The sequence below is a fragment of the Alligator sinensis genome, unplaced genomic scaffold (genome assembly GCF_000455745.1).
Source record: "Alligator sinensis unplaced genomic scaffold, ASM45574v1 scaffold121_1, whole genome shotgun sequence".
Lineage (NCBI taxonomy): Eukaryota > Metazoa > Chordata > Crocodylia > Alligatoridae > Alligator > Alligator sinensis.
The window spans coordinates 3758022-3777195 of NW_005841910.1; the positions used below are offsets into that span (position 1 = coordinate 3758022).

The 19174-nt window shown below is 43.2% G+C and overlaps 1 protein-coding gene across 1 annotated transcript; it reads right to left on the reverse strand.

Annotated features, from left to right (window-relative positions):
* Positions 1 to 1339: 1339 nt before the first annotated feature.
* LOC112549449 (O-methyltransferase MdmC-like) lies at positions 1340 to 12766 on the reverse strand. Its single transcript, XM_025197965.1, has 4 exons — positions 12615 to 12766; positions 11976 to 12233; positions 3690 to 3925; positions 1340 to 1721 (listed from the first exon to the last, which is right to left on the reverse strand). Exons 1-4 carry the CDS (start codon positions 12619 to 12621, stop codon positions 1572 to 1574), a joined length of 651 nt encoding a protein of 216 aa, XP_025053750.1. The 5' UTR covers positions 12622 to 12766; the 3' UTR covers positions 1340 to 1571.
* Positions 12767 to 19174: the final 6408 nt, after the last annotated feature.

The window sequence follows — 19174 nt, forward strand, 5'->3', positions numbered from 1 at the left end:
CCAGGTAACAAAACAATAGTTATTTCCCAACCAGTAGGCCAGCTAGAATATCTCCATCAACAGATTGCTTAGACCTCTATCCATTGACATAAACTTTAATCTTTGGGTCCAAGTTATACTAGTTTCCTGAATGAAGCCATGTCTCGAGTGATGTGAAGGGTGTAGCCTAGCAGATGACTTGAACAGAATTTCACAAGAGGAATTACAAAATGAGTCACGTTTGTCACAACTAGCCTTCCAATGGTCTACTTACATAATTATAGCTTAAGCTTTCGCCTATTTGAAAATGACTTCGGGAAAATTGACTTTTATGCCACGTTTTACATTTTTACAGCTAAAACAGAAATGGTTTGTGGAAGATTTTTACTTCTTATTTGCAGTTTACGTTATGATGTAGATTATTATTCTGTTCTCACATCCAGGCCCTAGGGCTTTTGCTTATGCTTGGTTTCAAAACCTGTTCCAAAGACATAGGCCTTGCATACTTCAGGCTTTGGGCACCCAGGGTTTTAGAGACCTGATGTTCAGATTTTTCAAATTCTTGCCCTCTGGAAAAATTAAGCTCCAACCCAACACACGTCGGGAACCCAAAATCACTAGTCACCCTTGAAAGTCTTGGCCTTTGGTTTTTAAGCGTTTGACATGGAAAATTAGATGCTAAAGGCCCACTAAAAAATTCCAGAAGTGGCCAGCACTGCTTCCTTTAAGCTTCTTCTCTGGCTCTTTTGCCTTACTCTTTGTCCAGAAAACAGAAACTTCCCGAGTGAAGGCAGCTCTGTGGACCCAGCAAGCAGAAGCAGGGGGCACTCAAATGAACCAAATCCTGGCAGTCTCTCCATAGGCAACAAATTAAGCTAATGGGTCCCAAGTGACTGAAGACTTTGGGGCATGGGTATTCAATACGCAGGAAAGAGATCAGTAGCATGTGGAGCGTTATGCTAGCCACCAATGTGTCCCAGCCCCACAATGGGTGCTGCATATGAAAAGGGAGGTACATGCTGAAGCATTTGTGGGCTGCACCTGGCTGTTCTTTGTTAGTGAAGTCTTAAGTGCCTCAGCTGCCACATGATTTACGGTATGCAACACCTCTTTTTCTCCCTGATTGATGTATATTATATGGAACTTATTTACAAAAGATCGATCTCTTCTGTTCCTGTCAGTCATGGCTCATTGTATGCTATTTTCTCCTTCCCGTGGCCCCCCCCCCCGGGTAATTTGCCTTCCTGGCTGCACTTATTTTGCTAGGTAACATGAGCAGACAATGTGAGGATGGTTATTGTTTGTGGAGGCAGCGCTGAGATTGTGCTCTGCTCCTGTGGCTTACTACTGTGTTCTTTGCAAAAATCTTTGTTTTGCTCTTTGGACTTATTTTCCACCAAGATACGAGTAAGATATCTGTACCAACAAGAAGTGTACGGAGCTTACAGTAACAGACAGACCAGTGATGAGCCCTGTAGGGTGTCTGTACAACAGGAACATCTGAACTACTGGTAGTTCACTGCTTACCTTTCAGGCTTAGCTCACATGCAACAGCTTCTACCTTTGCAAGTACCAGATGCACACCGGGCATCTTAGCACCTGCCTCTGCAGTGCATGCTCTTCCGGCCTCCGCCTGTTACATCGGCCGCTTTGCCATCACATCGCAGGTGATCAAGAATGCAATATCTTCTGTAGCCCCAAAAGACATTGCTTTTCACCACTTGTTTCTGGAGGAGGAAAGCCTAATGGAGTGATGAAAAATCCAGTGGTATAAAACTATTAAAATGTGTGCACGCACATGTGCGCTTCAGTGCTGGGAAACACAAACAGCAACAAAAGTCTTAGCCCCAAGTGACTCGCAGAGGGATTTGGCAATAGAGCCGAGGGTCTGTGCTGTTGGAAGACATGCTGGCTGCTCTTGTTCAAACACCTCAGTACGGTGGCCCATTGAATAAAACGTGGACTCTCCCCTTTCTGCAGCACAAGTGGCATCCAGAGGGTGGAGTACAATGCTCATTGTGGAATTAGACTGAGAGAGATGTGTTGGCACAGGCTACCAGACAGCATAGAATACAGATCCCAATATTTGTGTAGAAAAAAAAATTAATTAAAAAAGTTCTGAGATCCATGCAGGGGGCTTCTGTGTTTATTGCTATTTGTGACCATCATCTAGTATTAATACTGTTTAACTGTGTTAACAGTTAAACAGTGTTAACACTAAGTTAAACACTAAGTAAAACACTAAGCTAAACAGTGTTAACACTATTTGTGACCATCATCCAGTGTTAACACTGGCAAACAACCGTCGCTGCAACCCCTCTAGCTAGCCTGACGCTAAGCCTGGCGGGTGTTGGAGGGATTTGCACCCTCCACTCTTTGGATAATTTGACATTGAGGTTTTTAAGGGGTGCGGGATCTGAAACTGGGCCTCATGCAAACACCTTACATTGACTTCAGTGAGCTTTGATCTCTGGGGAGGGGAAGGAAAATTGAGGAGTATTAGAGGTGACCTTCAAAGGGGCAGAGTAGGAAAGGGAAAGAATTACCATAATTAATAGTATAAGGAAAATAGCTGGTTGCTCTCCCTTCCTGGGCACATAATAATTTGATCTCCCACTACTGCCTCTTACTTCTATGCAAACAGAAGCCATTCATCCAACTCCTCTCCCTAGCGCATAGGGATGGAAACAGAGCGGATTCCCAGGCTTATGGGGGGGAAATTCTCACCTTTGAATCAATTGCCACATCTGAAGGTGTTCACTTCCTTTGAATGCCACTCATTCTACCTTGCATGGCTGAAATAGCCTGGAAAATAAGACATGTGCCCAGATGAACAAGTGGCATCATTTTTTTTTTAAATGAGGACCACCACTTCATGCCTCTCCAAAGCTCACTGAAATGAACAGAAGTCTTTCCAAGAACTTCAGTGGACTTTTTATCCAAACATGCCAGGTCCCCATCTTTCTGTAGACTTCTATTCAAGACTCATTACCTCTACAATGTGTGGCCAGTACAAAAGCCATTTTTTCCTTTCAGTTTTATAAATAAGGCTCAATCTCTTGACTTCGAGTGCATTTGATTCCTATTATCGGTTTAATGGAGTTTTAAGTTCCTTGAGATATTGGCTTGACTGCATATTGTACCCAAATCTGCCTTGGAGGTTCAAAATCATACTATTACTATGGTTTTGTGACATCTACTATTCCCTGAACTATTTTTCCTACTCTTGTTCATATACTTCTGCTTGCACATTACAGCTTGATCTCCATCGGTATGATGTGTGCACCTGAACTAGTGGTCCAGAGGCACTATCAGGAGACCATACCTTAGCAAAAAAATCCAGGCTATCCTTATAGATGCAATACTACCATCTAAACTTAAGCATCTGTTATTGATATTTCAGTTCACAGTTATTTTGTATATAAAAACAGATGATGAAGATGCATGCTATGAATCTTTTTGGATCTAGTAAAGCATACTTAGCTTTCCATGAAGTGAATTGTAATAATATACTTTTCTCCCCCCATTTTGCTGGCATAACCTGGTGCAACTAATAAAAGAACAGTGTTAGAGTATGATGACTTCTCTAGAAATAACTGTGATAACTGAGACAGCCTCCTTCCAAGTCCCTAACAAAACACTTAGGCTGATGAAATTCCAGAGGTGCTTAAAATACCAATATTACCCTTAACTAATTGCATAACACTAACCTGCTCAACACAAGGATCTGAATTAATTACTGTGTTTAATTTTCTGACAGCTAATACATTTTCATCAGGTATGTTCTCCAGGTAGACTTGTCCTTTCATGAGTGTATTCTCCATACAGATCACTCCATCCTCTCTCAGCAAGTGGTTCTCCAGGACAAAATTGTAGTAGTTAGCAGGCTCTCTTTGATCAGCATCAATAAAAACTGTATCAAAGTGTTTGCCCACAGCATGTAACCCTGGAAAGATAGCGTCAAAGAAAACAGTATTGTTTACATGCAGGTTGAGCGTCTTGTACAATAAAGCATCCTACACATGAAACCCAGGAAAACACAGAGCAGAAAACATGTTTTTAAAGCAGCATTCTTAACTGAAGGTCACTTCTGGTTGAAAACAATTTGCTTCACACCAAACAAGATTAAACTGGGTGAGATACTTCTGTATACAGTTTCTCTTGGATATTTGACTGTCTGCTTACCAGAGAGAGGTCAAGCACTTTGGTCACCCACCGAAACCAGTGCCTAGAGCCAAGTGAACCACTCAGGGTAGACTATTTTCACACCCCATAAAAGGCCAAATATCTTAAGCTGCTCTAAAATAAATCGGTACATCTTCACTAAGGAGGGCATCTGCATTTATATTCAGTACATTTCAAAAGGGGAGTGCAACGGTTGCATATAAGATAGACATTTCAGATTTCCTCTGTGTTGTTCTAACTTTATTCCTATTGAAATCAAACAGCGGTTTTACCATGGACTTCAAGGGTAGCAGAGGAAGGCTAGGCTGAATGCTTTTGAAAAATCCCACTTACAACTTATGTGCACTACCATGAAAAGAGAGCTTTTTTTTTTTTTTTTTTTTTAAACAACCTCTTTTTTTTTTTTCAAAAATATTTTTTAAAAATGTATGAAACAAAGGAATACCTCAACTCAACCCCAAAGACTTCAATCCCTTACCATAATCTGAAGAGCTGGTAACTAGCTTTTTGTTCTACGTACGTGCAGAATATTGTACACTCACCATGTGTGTTTGTGTAAAGGGGCAAAACTCAAGAGATTGCTACTGGGATGACAAGCTTTTTGCTAGCCAATTTGGTCCGTGTCAGCAGAGCTCAAAAGTTGTCAAACTTAATGCAGTCTTGTGCCTCAAGTGAGAGCAGTTGGCTGCCTCAGTTTCATTTATGGCATCTTCCTAAGGGACTTTTGTCAATGACTTTTGGACGGCAGGGAGGAATCGTGCTGCCACGGAGCCTAAAAGACGAGCAAAGGTGCACAGTGAAAGGGCTCTGGTTTTTCTAGTAGCACCCCAAGACCTTGAGGAATTCTTGGGTTTTAGGAAGCAATCCTGTCCCTTCCAGTGGTGAGCAAATCCCTCTGCCTTCCAACAAAAACCCAGGAGGAAACTCAGAGGCTGCAAGAACTGGTTGGGTGATCACTCCACTGAACTTCTGTTGCTTTGCATTACAGCAGAAATGCATATAGAGTCCAAGAGAATTAAATCAAGAGGGGAGAAAGGGGGGGGAAACAGAGCTAGGACACCCTTAGACATTATGTGGAAATTTAAGAATGAAGCAGCTGTATCGCATATAAGCTCTCATCAAGATACGGTACTATGCTAGAAGACTGGAGAGGCACAAATGCTATATCCATCTGTAAAACAAAGGAAGAAGTATGATCTTGGGAACAGGCTCGTGAGCCTTACACTCCAAGTACTAGGAGGATGGTTGAAATATTAATTAATGACGGAATTATAACATGCATAAAAATGGGTCAGGAGAGAGGCTAAAGACGCACAGCTTCTATGAAGGCAATGATTTATTTTTTTTTGGTAGATTAGAAAAACGTCTTTGGACAGCTCAGCAAAGCAGAGGATGAAAGAGAACTGGCTGCTCTGATCTATTTGCATTCTCAAAAACATGGAGCACCTTTCCTCCAAGTAAGCTGCTGAACACCAGGTAAAAGGTGTTGATGGATGACCAGGTGGGTGGCTTTGCACTCCCCTGACAGTGGCTGATGCCCCTGTTGCTCAAGAGACTTCTCTGGAACATTTCAAAGTCCATCTGGGATCATTTAACTAAAGCGGCATGTGTTTCTGTTGAGCAACATTTCATCCACCCGTCTGTGGCAGATTTAAATACTCTCAAGAGTAGACATTCAGAGTGAGAGGAGACAAATAATGATGTTTTCCTCGATGGATTGTTTCTGCTATGTCTCTTAACAGCACTTTGCAGATCCAGCTTTTTCTTTGTGTGCTGAAGCTTTGGGCATGATGAAGGAAGAGTGATCCTTCCTTGATGTATGAAAGGAAGAGCTAACTGCAGTAACAAGTAGCTCTGGTGTATGAAGACCTCATTTATCCTTGGGGAATGTGAAGTAACCTCTATGCAGAGGTTACTGGAGATCATTTTAATGAGGTGATTAGGAGCACAGAGCGTGTCTTTATAGCAAAGAAGCATAGGGAATTAGATGACCAGGATGTGAATGGATAGGCTGAGAAAGTTCACGGCATAGCAGTCCAGTGAGAGGTCAGAAAGCTGAGCTTCACTCTTAGCATGGATCCACTGATTTGGTGGAAAAGCTTCAGGAGGCTTGGAAAAGCTAAACAATTTTGTTAGAGCATCTCAATTTGCCAAAGCTTGTCACTCGGTAACCCAATGGTCAAGGCTCTGCATCTAGGACTTCTTCATTCCTTTGTCCGCTCATGCCTATAATGGCCATCATGTTGGATGACCAAAAAACGTGCTTCCTCCTCCGCTGATTCCTCAACTCTTGCAGTCAGCCTAAGCACTTCCATCCCCAAGAATTTGGTGCTCTGAAGACCCTCATCCCAACTACATGCCTTGTATCTGGTGGTGCTATTTGTTTCCCATGAAATATTAGGTCCTCTAAATCAGAAGTTTGGGGTCTGTGTTGTGAAGGGAGGATCCCGTCATCCCTGAGGACACATCTAGGGGACTCTCTTTATGTCTGTAGGTGGAGATGGGTCTTGACCTGTAAGAGGAAGCCATGAAATTCCTTCAGTCCCAGCATTGCCCACAAAATTAGAAGTTCAGAAGCTGGAGGTAAAGGTGCGTGGATGGACACCTAGTTTGTCATGTCCTGTTAGCAGGCCCCGGGCACACGTGAAGCCTTCTGCTTTCTCTCTTTGGCCTGCTCCACACACTGGCGAGAAGTATCCATGCACAAGGAAGAAGCCCCAGGGGTAGCCCTGTAGGGTATTAGAAATACTGGCACCCTAAAAAGAGAAGATAGGGGAGAAGGGGGAATTATGCTCGTTGCTATACCCACAAAAGAGGGAGGACTGGATCACCTCTCCATTGGCAGAGAACTGGAACATCCCTTACCATAGAAGCATCATACATGTAATAAATGGCAAGAAAAACTGTCTTCACCCAGGGATAACCTGGCTACAGTTTATGCTTTTACTTACAGCAAATCCCTACTTCCTTAATAAAATCATAGAGCTGTGTTGTACGTAGAATATCCACTAAAAAGACAATGGGCTGAAGATCATAACAATGTTAATGAAGGTTATGGGAGAAGACTAGGGACAAGACATCCTGGCAAAACAAAACTGAATCTTCTGCCAAAGCTAAGGAAAAATCTGATTTAGTCTTGATTGGAGCCACCACCTGCATTAGACATACCCAAACCCAATCATAAGAATGACGGTCCAATTCCTTTGGAATAGATCATACAGCCAGTATAGGGTAATAAAGATGTGCTCAAAACCTATTACCTTTGCTATGCCTTGTTCTTGACCTAAATGTAATAGTAATCTATCCTTAGGGTACATGGTATACATGAAAAAGTACAGCTTCTTTTTAAAACACCATTAGAATATTTTACTGTATGTGGACATACACTCTTGTTACTCCTAAATGCTATTCTATTGAGTACAGTTTATATTCACTGGCAAAGCTAAATCTCTGGGGAAGCTAGAGAGGGAATGCAATTTCTAGTAATAACAGCTCACAACAGTGAATACTATCCACTTATCCCCACAATTTCCAGCTATTTTGGACTCCTTTCTGAATTAACCTTTCATATCAAAAGGAGCAATTCTGCACACTAGAGACTCCGACACAATTTCATGCATAATTTATTCACTCAGTTCAACATTAAACGCAGAGTCCTTGACTTTGTCAAGGTGGATTCTGTTGGCAGACTTCACAAGCAGCAAAACAGGGGAAATGAGATCTGCAACTCAACCTCTTCACCTATTCTGTCTGGTAAAAGGAGGGGGAAAAAAGAGAAAAGGAAAAAGACTCCTACTTTTTTGCATGATGTCCTGCAATCAGCAGGATCTTTGAAAGTGCATTATCTTCTTTTTTACGTTGTATTTTAGATCTTAAAATGGAAGGGTCAAAATAATGAACTCAGATGATTTCCCAGGACTTTGCATTTACACAGATCCTGATCCTGCATTTAATTTGTAATATAGCATCCTCAGTAGCCACTGGTATGCTGGATTGGGCCCATTACTGACAATCAAAAACCTTATTTAAAAAGGTTTACCCGGAAGAGACTACTGCTATATTTTCTGGGGATTAAGGCACATTTTCTTCCCCCTGAACATGGAAGTTTAAAATGAAGGTATGTTGTGTACGGTGAAGCTACAAAACCACACCAACCCCAGCCCCAGCCCAGCCCCAAACCATTATAATTAAAATAGACCAAAATTTGATCAAATTGATGCAAGAGAAGTTGCATTTCACAATTTTATCTTATGTATTATTGGGAGTGGAGTGTCTTATACATGAGGAAATATGGAATAAGCATTAGGACCCTGATTCCCAAACACGTTGAAGCACCTTACACTCCTTTTTAGTCTAGCTCCCATTAAAATCAATGGGTCTAAGCCTTAAAGGGCAAACGTGCTTCCAAAAATCCTGACCATAAGGAAGAGAAGCCCCCAAACATTAATGCACTAAAATGACTGAAGTCGTTGTGCACAGCGGTATGCAAAACGCAGTATGAAAGCATTGTTTTGGGGCACAGTTCAGGATGTTGAGCATTAAGCAGCTGGCTCAAGGATCCTTCCTATTTCCAGTGGAACGCAGGAAAAGGCTTCTTCAGTTGCTGTCAATAAAACACAAACCGTGCTGATGCAGTGGGCTGGCACTCGGAGCAGTAACAGCAAGGGTATCATTTCCCTTTGGAGACTCTGCTTCAGATCCTCATTAGCCCATACCTAACTGATTTGGTACTGCTGTTCTAATCCCCTTTCATCACAGCACTACTCTGTGCTGGAGCCAGAACCACATGGAGGCTATAATGACCTGCAGCTTGAGCTGCATTGGCCCAGATGTGGCAGGATGCTTACATCACACTCTGCCGACTGCTGCTGCAACAGCTGGCAACGTTCCTTGTCAAACTTGCGTGCCAGCTAGAGATGCAGCACAGCGTGCATTTGGCATCAATTGCTTGGCACCTGATATGCAGCCAAGGGGATGTAGCATTTACAGACACAGCTCCCAGATGGCCAAGCCTGGCAGCTGCTAAAAACATGATACCTGTGATATGACTATATAATCGGTTCCTCACACTTTTTGGAGTGATTGTTGCGGTTGGCAGAGAAGGTCTTTTGGCTTTACCTGGAGTTAGTTATGCACTAAGATGGTTCTTTACAAGAATCAGTGGAGGCAAACCCTCCCCCTCAATAACCACCTGAGTTGGTGCCAGGAGCTTTTGGGAAGGAAGGAATTATCCGCCTCTCCCAGGGCCTGCGGTGTGCCAGTCCATAGCATGAAGGCGCTGGTAGCCACTACTGAGGTTACAACCTCAATCTGCTTATGCAATTACTGGTGAAGAACTGACTTCTCCTCCCTTATCCTGCTCTGCTGGGCCCTGAGAAGTTGAGCTTGCAGAACTAGGTCTGCAGGTGCATAAAAGGATAAAGCTCCCCCAACACACACACACCCAAACCCCTCCCCACATCCTAGCAGATGACAACAACTCTCTCACCCAGAGGGTCTGCAGTGCTTCTGCTACCAGCAAGGCCTCCTGCAGCCACGGCTGGGAGGAAAAGCATTAATTTCACTCCCAGGGCACCCTGAACCTCATCACAGCATAGCCCTTGCTGTTGTAGTACTGGGCCAGCTCCTAGCTCTAGAAACAGCGACTAGGACCTAATCTGAGTGTCAAAGGCAACCTAGGATCAGCACACGTTCAGCTGCAGCCTATTGTGTCCAAGAAGTCATATGTGGAAAGCCTATCACAAGACCTCCCTTCCACACGTGTAGTGCTGCCAGGCTCCCGTAGTAGCAGGAAAAGAATGCTACTGTCATCCCTGTTGCTTGGGATTCCTTGGCCAGGTTGGTTGGCCTGTTGATTAAATGAAGTAGAAGCCCATCTTCCAGCAGATTCTGGTTTTGCCAAACCCAATGAGAACACATCCAAGAACTACAGCGGTGCAGGGTGGGACCTTTTACAGTCACGCTGCAATTGTTCTGCAACAAAGCAATGAGCCAATAGCCATGTCCTGCACACCCATTAAGTTAAAAAGGAGTTCAAGTACCATGCAGGACCGGGCTCCGAGTCTTCTTTTGCTTCGCACAGCCTTTGAATCAGCTATAAAATCCAGCACAGCATTACGTTTTCAGGATTTAATTTCCATGTCTCTACTCTTGCGCTGGTCCCTTCTTTAATCTCTCCCCAGCATGGACTCTGCCTGCCTCTAGATATTTTAATTTGGTCACAGCAAGTCAGTTGCACAGAATGAGCACTAGAGAGCAACAGCAATTCAATTAATTTCACACTCACTGCAGGGAGCAAGGATTTTAAGCACCGCACATCGCAGGTGATCTGTAACGCCGCATTCGCAGGCTATTTGCCACCGGTCTTTGTTGGTTTCCGAGCAGTCTCGGAGGTCACAGAAGGCAGAGGTCAGAAAGCTCCAAGCCATATAATTTTAGAAATGAACACAAGCACCTGTGACTGCAAATAAACTTAGATGAGCCCACACTGACACTTCCAAGTTGAAAATGGGAGTCTGGTCGGATTTGTTTCAAGGGGTCATCAGCTGAGATTAGAAACCAGGAGAGCTTCCACACTGTATGTCTGGCATGGGTAGGTGTGTTGCATTGGTAGGTGTGTTACCAGCAGGTCAAGGGAAGAGATTATTCCCCTCTATTCAGCACTGGTGAGGCCACATCTGGAGAACTGTGTTCAGTTTTGGGCTCCCCACTACAGAAAGGATGTGGACAAATTGGAGAAAGTCCAGTGGAGGGCAACAAAAATGGTTGGGGGGCTGGGGGACAGGACTGATGAGGAGAGGCTGAGGGAACTGGGTTTATTTAGTCTAGAGAAGAGAAGACAGAGGGGGACTGAATAGCAGCCTTCAACTCCCTGAAGGGAGTTTGCAAAGAGGATGGAGCTGGACTGTCTTCAGTGGTGGCAGATGACAGGACAAGGAGCAATGGGCTCAAGTTGCAGCAAGGGAAGTTGAGGTTAGATATTAGGAGAAACCTTCTCATTAGGGGGGTAGTAAAACACTGGAAGAGGTTACCCAGAGAGGTGGTGGTGGACTCTCCATCCTTGGGAGGTTTTCAAAACCCAGCTGGACAAAGGCTTGGCTGGGATGATGTAGTTGGGGCTGGGTCCTGCTTGGAGCAGGGGGTTGGACTAGATGTGACCTCTTGAGGTCCCTTCAACCCTCATAGTCTGTGATTTTATTTCCAGGGTCCCTAACACTAGAGCGAAAGGAATAACTCTACTAGTGGCTATCGGTAATAGGCCAACAGAGAGAGCAAAGCGTATTTAAGCAAGTGTCACCCAGGAAGTGGGAAATGTGAACCATTTCCCCGATTATTAAATCAGTGGCGAAACAACAAGAGGTTATGTTTCAATGCACGAGCTATGGTAGCCACAAGGCTTTGTGTATCAATGATTAACAGTAGCAGGTGGTTCTCTGTGGGGACAGTCATGGAGAAGCACATAGCTAGTCATGTTATGTGTTACCTAGGAATTACAGGGTCTGATCCAAGGACAATTGAAGTCAATGAAAAAGCTTGGATTTCTGTGGGCCCGATTCAACCCCGCTGGATTTAGAAATTAATCATTCTCTCGATTAAACAGTTGCAGCTTTCTAGTTAAGAAGAAACAATACCATATTATGTAGCTGTCTACTAACAAAGCATTCATAAACAGGCCCAGATAAATGGTTGAAACGAATAGACCATGACCATGTCAGGCTGCAATATTTGCTCACATATATGCAAACAAAGAAATCAGGGTCACTGGCCAACAGTTTGCAAACAGAAGACAGAAGTACATTTATTCAACTCACTTTCAACATGAATATCCCCCCAAATGAATTGACCTCCAGACTGTCCGCTATTGGTCTCAAGTATTTTCTTGCCATGAAATGCGTCATATAAAGCTTCTTGGCCATTCACTCCAAAATATGGTACTTCTACACATGCAATTATTTTGCCATCATCTGGCATTGCCTCTGCCATAGCAAGGACACTGTAGCCTTTAAGCCTGCCAATGAATAAAATCCTATTGGCTCCGATGATATGAACTAACATCCTGAAAACCTGGCCTATTTAAGGAAAAGGATAAAATGTGAGAAATACAGCCATAATAAAGACACTGCATTGCACAATGATCACAGTGAACATTAAATCTACCCTCTAAACAAATGTCATTTAAAAAAAATCCCATTTCAAAACACTAAAATTGGGGCTAAACAACAGAATTCGACTAATTTCAACTGAACTGCAGGTAAAGACAACAGAATAAAGCAAATGGTTTTAAATGTGAAATCTTTATCGTTAATACTGCTATTGTTCAAGTGCTTGTTAAATAGTGCTTGAAATATTGCATATTTTAATATTCCCCCTACGTGAAAATGACTTTAAGATGCCTCCTGTATTCTTTCTGGGACCAAGTAAAAAAAAAAAAAAAAAAATCACTACATTACCTTGCATTTGCTCCTAGAGTCGTTATCCCCAGACAGCACTAGCATTTAAGGAATTTATCATCGCTGGTGTCCTTCGAACAATGTATTAGTGTAATACATTATAAGAGTACTTTCTGTGATGATGTATTACTCAAAAGATGGCAACATCTGGGAAGAATGAGTCTGGGAATAGATATAATATAATAGCTTTCCATGTGAACACAAAGCCGAGTGTTGCTATTTTGAAAAAGAACAGTGTTTTGTACCGCGCGCCGCAAACCTCTACAAACAACCCCTTCAAACTTGGCATTTTAAAAAAAAAAAAAGCCTCCAGTTCACCCCATTAATCTGATCTCTTTATTGTTTGCAGAAGAGACAGGTCACGCATGGAGAATTAGCTTTTCATGCAAAATGAAGCAGAACACTGCCATAAAAAGAATCTCTCATTTTAAATTCTTTTTTCCATGGATCCTGGATGTTTTCATGGTGTCCACCCACTAGCCATTAAAACCCCATTCTGAATGGATGGGACAGGGAAGGACAAGCATCACGGTCTCACTGGCAACTGTTATTCAAATCTTGTAACATTTAATTACACATCCTGATGGTCTTGCCTTTGATAGCCAGAGGTGCATTCTTTATGAGGCTTAGCCGTCCTTCCGACTCCTTCAGCATGCAGACACCAGCCTTCAGGTGAGGTTATTCTAAACAGGAAACAAACAGTTCGACATTACAGTCTTGCACAATACCTGCATAGCTCCCCCTATTCCCATGCCTCCCCCTCTACCCAACTCCCCCAACACAACGGTATGAAACAGAGAAACCCTAGAAAGCCTGGCATGATGAGCAAGCAAACGAGATGAGAGAAGAGCAGGTTTTCTGAACTGGATCTCAAAGAGGGCTCAGGGCTCTGAATCATCTCAACTTCACAGCATTTAAAAGAAAAATCAGATGAAGGGAAATGGTAGACCCTTCTAAACTGCAGTATAGTCCAGAGCCTCTCATACACTGTGAGCCACAGCATTCATGGGAGACAATCTGGCAATGCTATTGGAAGGAGCTCTCTTAGCACACGATAAGCACTGGCCTTGAATGATAAAACAAGACATCTAGGAAGAAAGGGAGAGTCCTCACTAAGAACTTGTGCAAGGACCTTCCTAATTGCTGATGTAATACTACGTTTGTGACTGCAATAGCTCATTGCATTTCCCAGTTGACAGCTTCAGGTCAAAAACATCCTATTACCTTTGGGCAGGAACTCACGTGAGATTCTCCCCGTAGCCAGGGAAGAGTCCATGCTACATGCTAGGACAAGAGTTGATCAAGATTTTTTTTAATGAAATGGGGTTTTTTGTTTGTGTTTGTTGTTGTTGTTGGTTTGGTTTTTTTTGGGGTGGGGGGGGAGAGTAAAAAAAAAATATCTATTTGACAAAACAGAGACATTTTATGGGCATAGAGAGTTCTTTGGGAAGGTTTTTTAGTTCCAGGATGGACTTCCTACTGAAAATGTGAGAGACCCACAGGTATATGTACTCGCAACTAAATATGCGAATCTAGCTGCACTCCCATACATGCACCCTCCATCCTTGCCCCTGCTCAAATGTGTCTGATAACTAGGTGGCCAACCTGGGATGTAAAAGGACCCAGGTTCAAGTCACTTCTCCGCCACATTCCACATCTACCCCGGGTCAGTGTCTTAACACCCAAGGCTGCTTGCTATGAAGGGAGAAGTGGACTTGGGTCTTTGTTTTCCCACGAAAACACTTCCAAAGGTGCAGACAGGTTATGTTCTTGACATCCTGAAAAGTGTAATGGGACAGGAAAAAACATTTTACACTGGAGGCAAGTAATTTTTCCCCTCTATTCTGCACTGGTGAAGCCACATATGAAGTACTATGTCCAGTTTTGGGTCCCCTGCTACAGAAAGGATGTGGACAAGTTGGGGACAGTCCAGAGGAGGGCCACAAAAATGGTTTTGGGGCCTTGGGGACATGACCTGTGAGGAGAAGCTGAGGAAACTGGGCTTATTTAGTCTGCAGAAGAAAAGACTGAGGGGGGATTTGATAGCAACCTTTAACTCCCTGCGGGGTGGTTCAAAAAAGGATGGAGCTGAACTGTTCTCAGTGGGGGCAGATGACAGAACGAGGAGCGGGCTCAAGTTGCAGCAAGGCAGGGTTAAGTAGGATATTAGAAAAAAACCTCTCACTAGGAGGGTAGTAAAACACAGGAACAGGTTACCCAGAGAGGTGGTGGAGTCTCCATCCTTGGAGGTTTTCAACACACGGCTAGACAAAGCCTTGGCTGGGATGATGTAGTTGGGGCTGGTCCTGCTTTGAACAGGGGGTTAAACTATGTATGACCTCCTGAGGTCCTTTCCAACCCTCATTTTCTAGGATTTCCCATCCACAACTACTCGGATCAGCAGAAGAGACCTGAATCACAAGGGAAGGGGTCTCCAGAGCAATTCCATAGGGTACAGCATATAGGGATCAGTTTGAGCTAAATGAGAGATTGTGCTCTGGGAAGACAACACAGAATGGTGAAGTAGTCACCAGCCTCCAGACAGGTTCGAGGACCCCACGTGAAGAAAGCAACCCGATCAGCTCTCAGTCCCTGAACGTTCACGATGCTTCTGCAGATCAGCATTTTAAGCCATTTGATTTTTTTTTTTTTTTTAATCTGTTCTCCCCTGGCCAATCTTCAGTGAAATGAGAAAGATTTCAGAACCCGTATCAGACACACTCCGATAATCCGAGACTTGAAGAGCAGAACATTTCCTATAACCTTCTTTCTGCCCCTCACAAATGCTTTAACAACTTTAATAAGATAATGTATAGCTATTATCATACAGCTAGCTTAAGTCAAACAACTATCAGCTATTATTTCAGCAACAGCCTTCCCATAATCCACAGACTGGAACAGTTTACACATTGTCGGTTTCAGAAAGAACCGACTTTTCCCACATATCAAAATTTACACTGATAAATGAGAACCGCTTAGCAGACCTCACGTGCCCAGGTAATATAGTGCAGCTCAAAGACGAATAATGAGGGTATCAATTGGACTTCTGAATTAATGATACCTAAAATTACTTTAATTAATTAGTTTAGTTACTAGAGTAATTTAGTTAGCAGATTAATTAATGTTTGTAAAGCACGTTGGAGATAAAAGCTCCAGTGCCTATGAAGGCTATTATTGTAATATGGAATTGCCAGGTTCTCCTCACTCAGGCAAACACGCATGGGTGAAAGGTCAGGTTTCATGCTCAGAGGCCCTGAAAGGATCCTATATAGAGGTTTACTTTTTATTTTAAAGGGTTGGGAAAATCATATGGGAACTACCATTCTTGGTTTGCTGTCGTGCTCCTAGCCCTGCCTCAGAACTCAGCAGGATTTTGGGTGCTGAGAATGGATTAATTTTCTCATCACAAGAAAGAGTTTGGTGCTAACCTGCAGTGGAAGTGTTTGATGATCTGAGAGTGAAACAAATATATATATATATATATATATATATATATATATTATTTGGGGTTGAAAGAAACATTTTAGTCGTTACAAAACAAAATGTTTTGAATACTTGATTGTTTTCCAAATGCAATCTACCGCAATTGAAGCACCTTGTTTTGAAAATGCCCAAAAGAAAGCATCATGGGTTTCTTTTCCTGAAACAAAATTATTGTAGGGTTTCTTTTAAATTGCAACTGAAAACAAAATGGGTGCAACTGACATGAATTCTTGTACTGTTTTGCCGAACTGTAGCAATAACATTGTACCTGGAGTATTTCTGGGAAGATAAGACATCTAGATCTAAAGGCAAAGGAAAGAAACAACTCTCTTAAAATCGGTAAGACTATGTGGGCGCTGATAGACAGGCAGCTGTAACTCATGGCACTTTACAGAAAAGTGCCGTGAGTTCAAGCAACCTTTCAAAGCTCCAGTGTTGTCTCCAGCCAGCCCCTGAGACAACGATCTGCTCTGGCTTTAACATCTTGGAGAAATGCACATAATAAGTGAATCTCATTACCTCTTCAGATTTGCCATTGCATGCAGGTAAAGGCTTGGGCCAAGAGCTACGACAAGAGCTTATCTACGTGGCAATGCATAGTTTTCCAGCTTGCTCTAAGCTTTGGTAAGGAGGGGTAGCACTGGTGCTGCTACCATCTCAGCAGGGTTCAGCTATCCCACTGGGAAAGTGCTTCTCTCTCCACACAAGGGCAGGGCTGGCACTGTGAACACATAGGCTGAGACAACTGCTGGTTATGGAGTGATGGCCACAAGCATGGACTGGACTTGCAGGTCCAGCTGCACAAGGCAGGCTAGCCTAAACCCCACCCATCTCCAGACATTTGTAACATGGGCTGGGGAGAGCAAACAGCACCACTCAGCAAGCAGCCGAGCTCGTGTACCTTTCTCTTACGTAAGTTGTGTGCTAGCTCGAGTGGTCCTGTCTGGGCCTGGTGAAGCTCCAGGTGCTGGGGCAGATGACTGTGGTGACATACCCTCATAGCTATGCAGTACGAAATACCGGACACATTTTTGGGTAGGGTTTAGTAAACAGGGAGGGGATAAGAGCTGATGCCCTCTGTGGTTCCTCCTGTTCTCTCCCCACTGCTTTGCTAAATGACATTCAACAGGTCATGTCTCCTCCCCATGCCTTAATGTTCCCACCTGTCAAATGGGACCGATGGAAAGTGCTTTAAGATCAATGAAGCAAAAGCACTATGAGAGCTGGGTTTCATCAATTACTGCGATAGTCAGTTGGCCCTTCCAGTTGTCCCATTAGACCATTGGCGCTGCCAAGCCTCCCGAGATGAATTTGCCCTGGACAATATCCTTATTCCAACAGGCTTTTCCAAGTTGAGTTCAGGAGGCTTTCAGCTTTCCCCAAGCTGTGAAGCAGTTGTCAATTGACACCTTCTTGAAAACCCATTTTCCCAGTCTGCGCATTTCTGCTTGTTTTGAACGTTCTTGGTCTCTGTTTACTAAGTTGCTATGCAACCCCCCATCTCTTATACGATGGCATCGTTGCTTCTTTTTCCAAATAAAATCTTTTGGTAACACAGATGGCCTGCTCTGTTTTGCTAATTATTTGTCATTTCCCTATTGAGTTGGTTCCTCCTTCTTCAGCAGCAGAACTGCAGTTGCCTGGTTATATTTTTTAATTTCCCCTCTCTCTGCAAACTGCATGCCAGGTCCTTTTCTAATATATCTATGCTGCTTTAGGGTATCTACTTTGTTTCTACCAGAATTTGACCATAGGTTAAGTGGTGATGTAAGTTTGTTAGAGACAACAAGGAAGAGAAGTCCTCAAACACTGTCTTAATTGTGTCATTATACATATACATGTACACATAGATGTACACACTTGTTCTTGCATTCTGCTGGTCTCACTTTATGCCTTGTGCTCAGGTTGGATTCTAATTGTATTGCTCCATCATGAGAAACTTGATGGAGTATGAGCTGGACAGGACAGTGAGCTAGTCATTATACTGGGGTTTGCCTTGAACACAGTTCCAATTAGTGATGGATCAACCTCAAAAGGATTGGATATAAGTTCAGGTAAGCATGCGAATAGCTCAGCAAAATGAAACTCTGAGGAATCCAATCAGGCATGCAACCTTCTCTCCCCGGCCCTGGCCTATTGAGGGCATTGAAGCTGGGAGAGAAGGCAGCACGAGTACATGGTTCTGCATGATCAGATTTCCTAATACTTGGGGCTAAATCAAGCAGGAGAGCTCTGTTCCTATCGTTTTATAACAGCAGCTCTGGCTAAACTGAAGGAAGAGCTCCTCACTGCAGCTACCAGAGATGGTAGGCTGCTGTTCCTTTTCACAGTCCATGCTGCACTCTGCTTTCTACTCCATAAGGTCTGGTTTTTCTGCCCATATCAATGTGGGGTGCTTAACGCCTTACTGCTGTCTTAGAACAGCAGAGCAGGCCACCTGCCTGGCTCCCACAAGATACCAAACCATTGACTTCATCATGAACGGGTTGAAATCATAAGCAGTGAACATGGTTAAAGCAAACTGAATTTAACAGGGCTGTATCTAGGCCCAAATGCACGCAGACCTGACAGGATCAGGGCCAGACAGTGACTTGATGGAGTTAGTGCACAGCCCACAAAGAAGAACTGAAGTCAAAAAGAAAAACTAATCGGTGGTTTCAAGCTCCAGTTCACTAGGATTTTTGTACCCAGAGACTAGACATTCTGTAATAGCTTTAATTATAACGTTACCCAAGATTCCTGGGCCTGAAGCAATGCCAACTCATCTGTAATTCCCAGGTCATCCATAGAGCCTATTGTAAAGATCAGGACAGCATTGGAAACCCTACAGATTTCTGATATAGCAGTCAACTTTAATGAGATCCTCCATATCTCTATCAGCAGCCTGACTTACATTCTTTCAGACATCCAAGGTACTATTGTAATGATCTCATACCTTGCTTTCTGATCCCTGACAGGGGTGAAAGTGTTCCAGGTGATGGGATTTCCAGGACAACTAAAGTTCATATCTATTTCTACTACAAAGTAAAAGAAACATACAACTTTCTGGATCCCTTTAATGTTAGATTCCTTTGGGG

What these genes read in the sequence shown, in the direction of transcription:
- LOC112549449 (XM_025197965.1), bottom strand. An exon ending in GGGGGATATTCATGTTGAAA is followed by an intron (nt 3,926 to 11,975) that starts GTGAGTTGAATA and finishes CTATCTTTCCAG; the next exon opens with GGTTACATGCTGTGGGCAAA. An exon ending in CAGATCCTTGTGTTGAGCAG is followed by an intron (nt 1,722 to 3,689) that starts GTTAGTGTTATG and finishes TCACTCCATTAG; the next exon opens with GCTTTCCTCCTCCAGAAACA.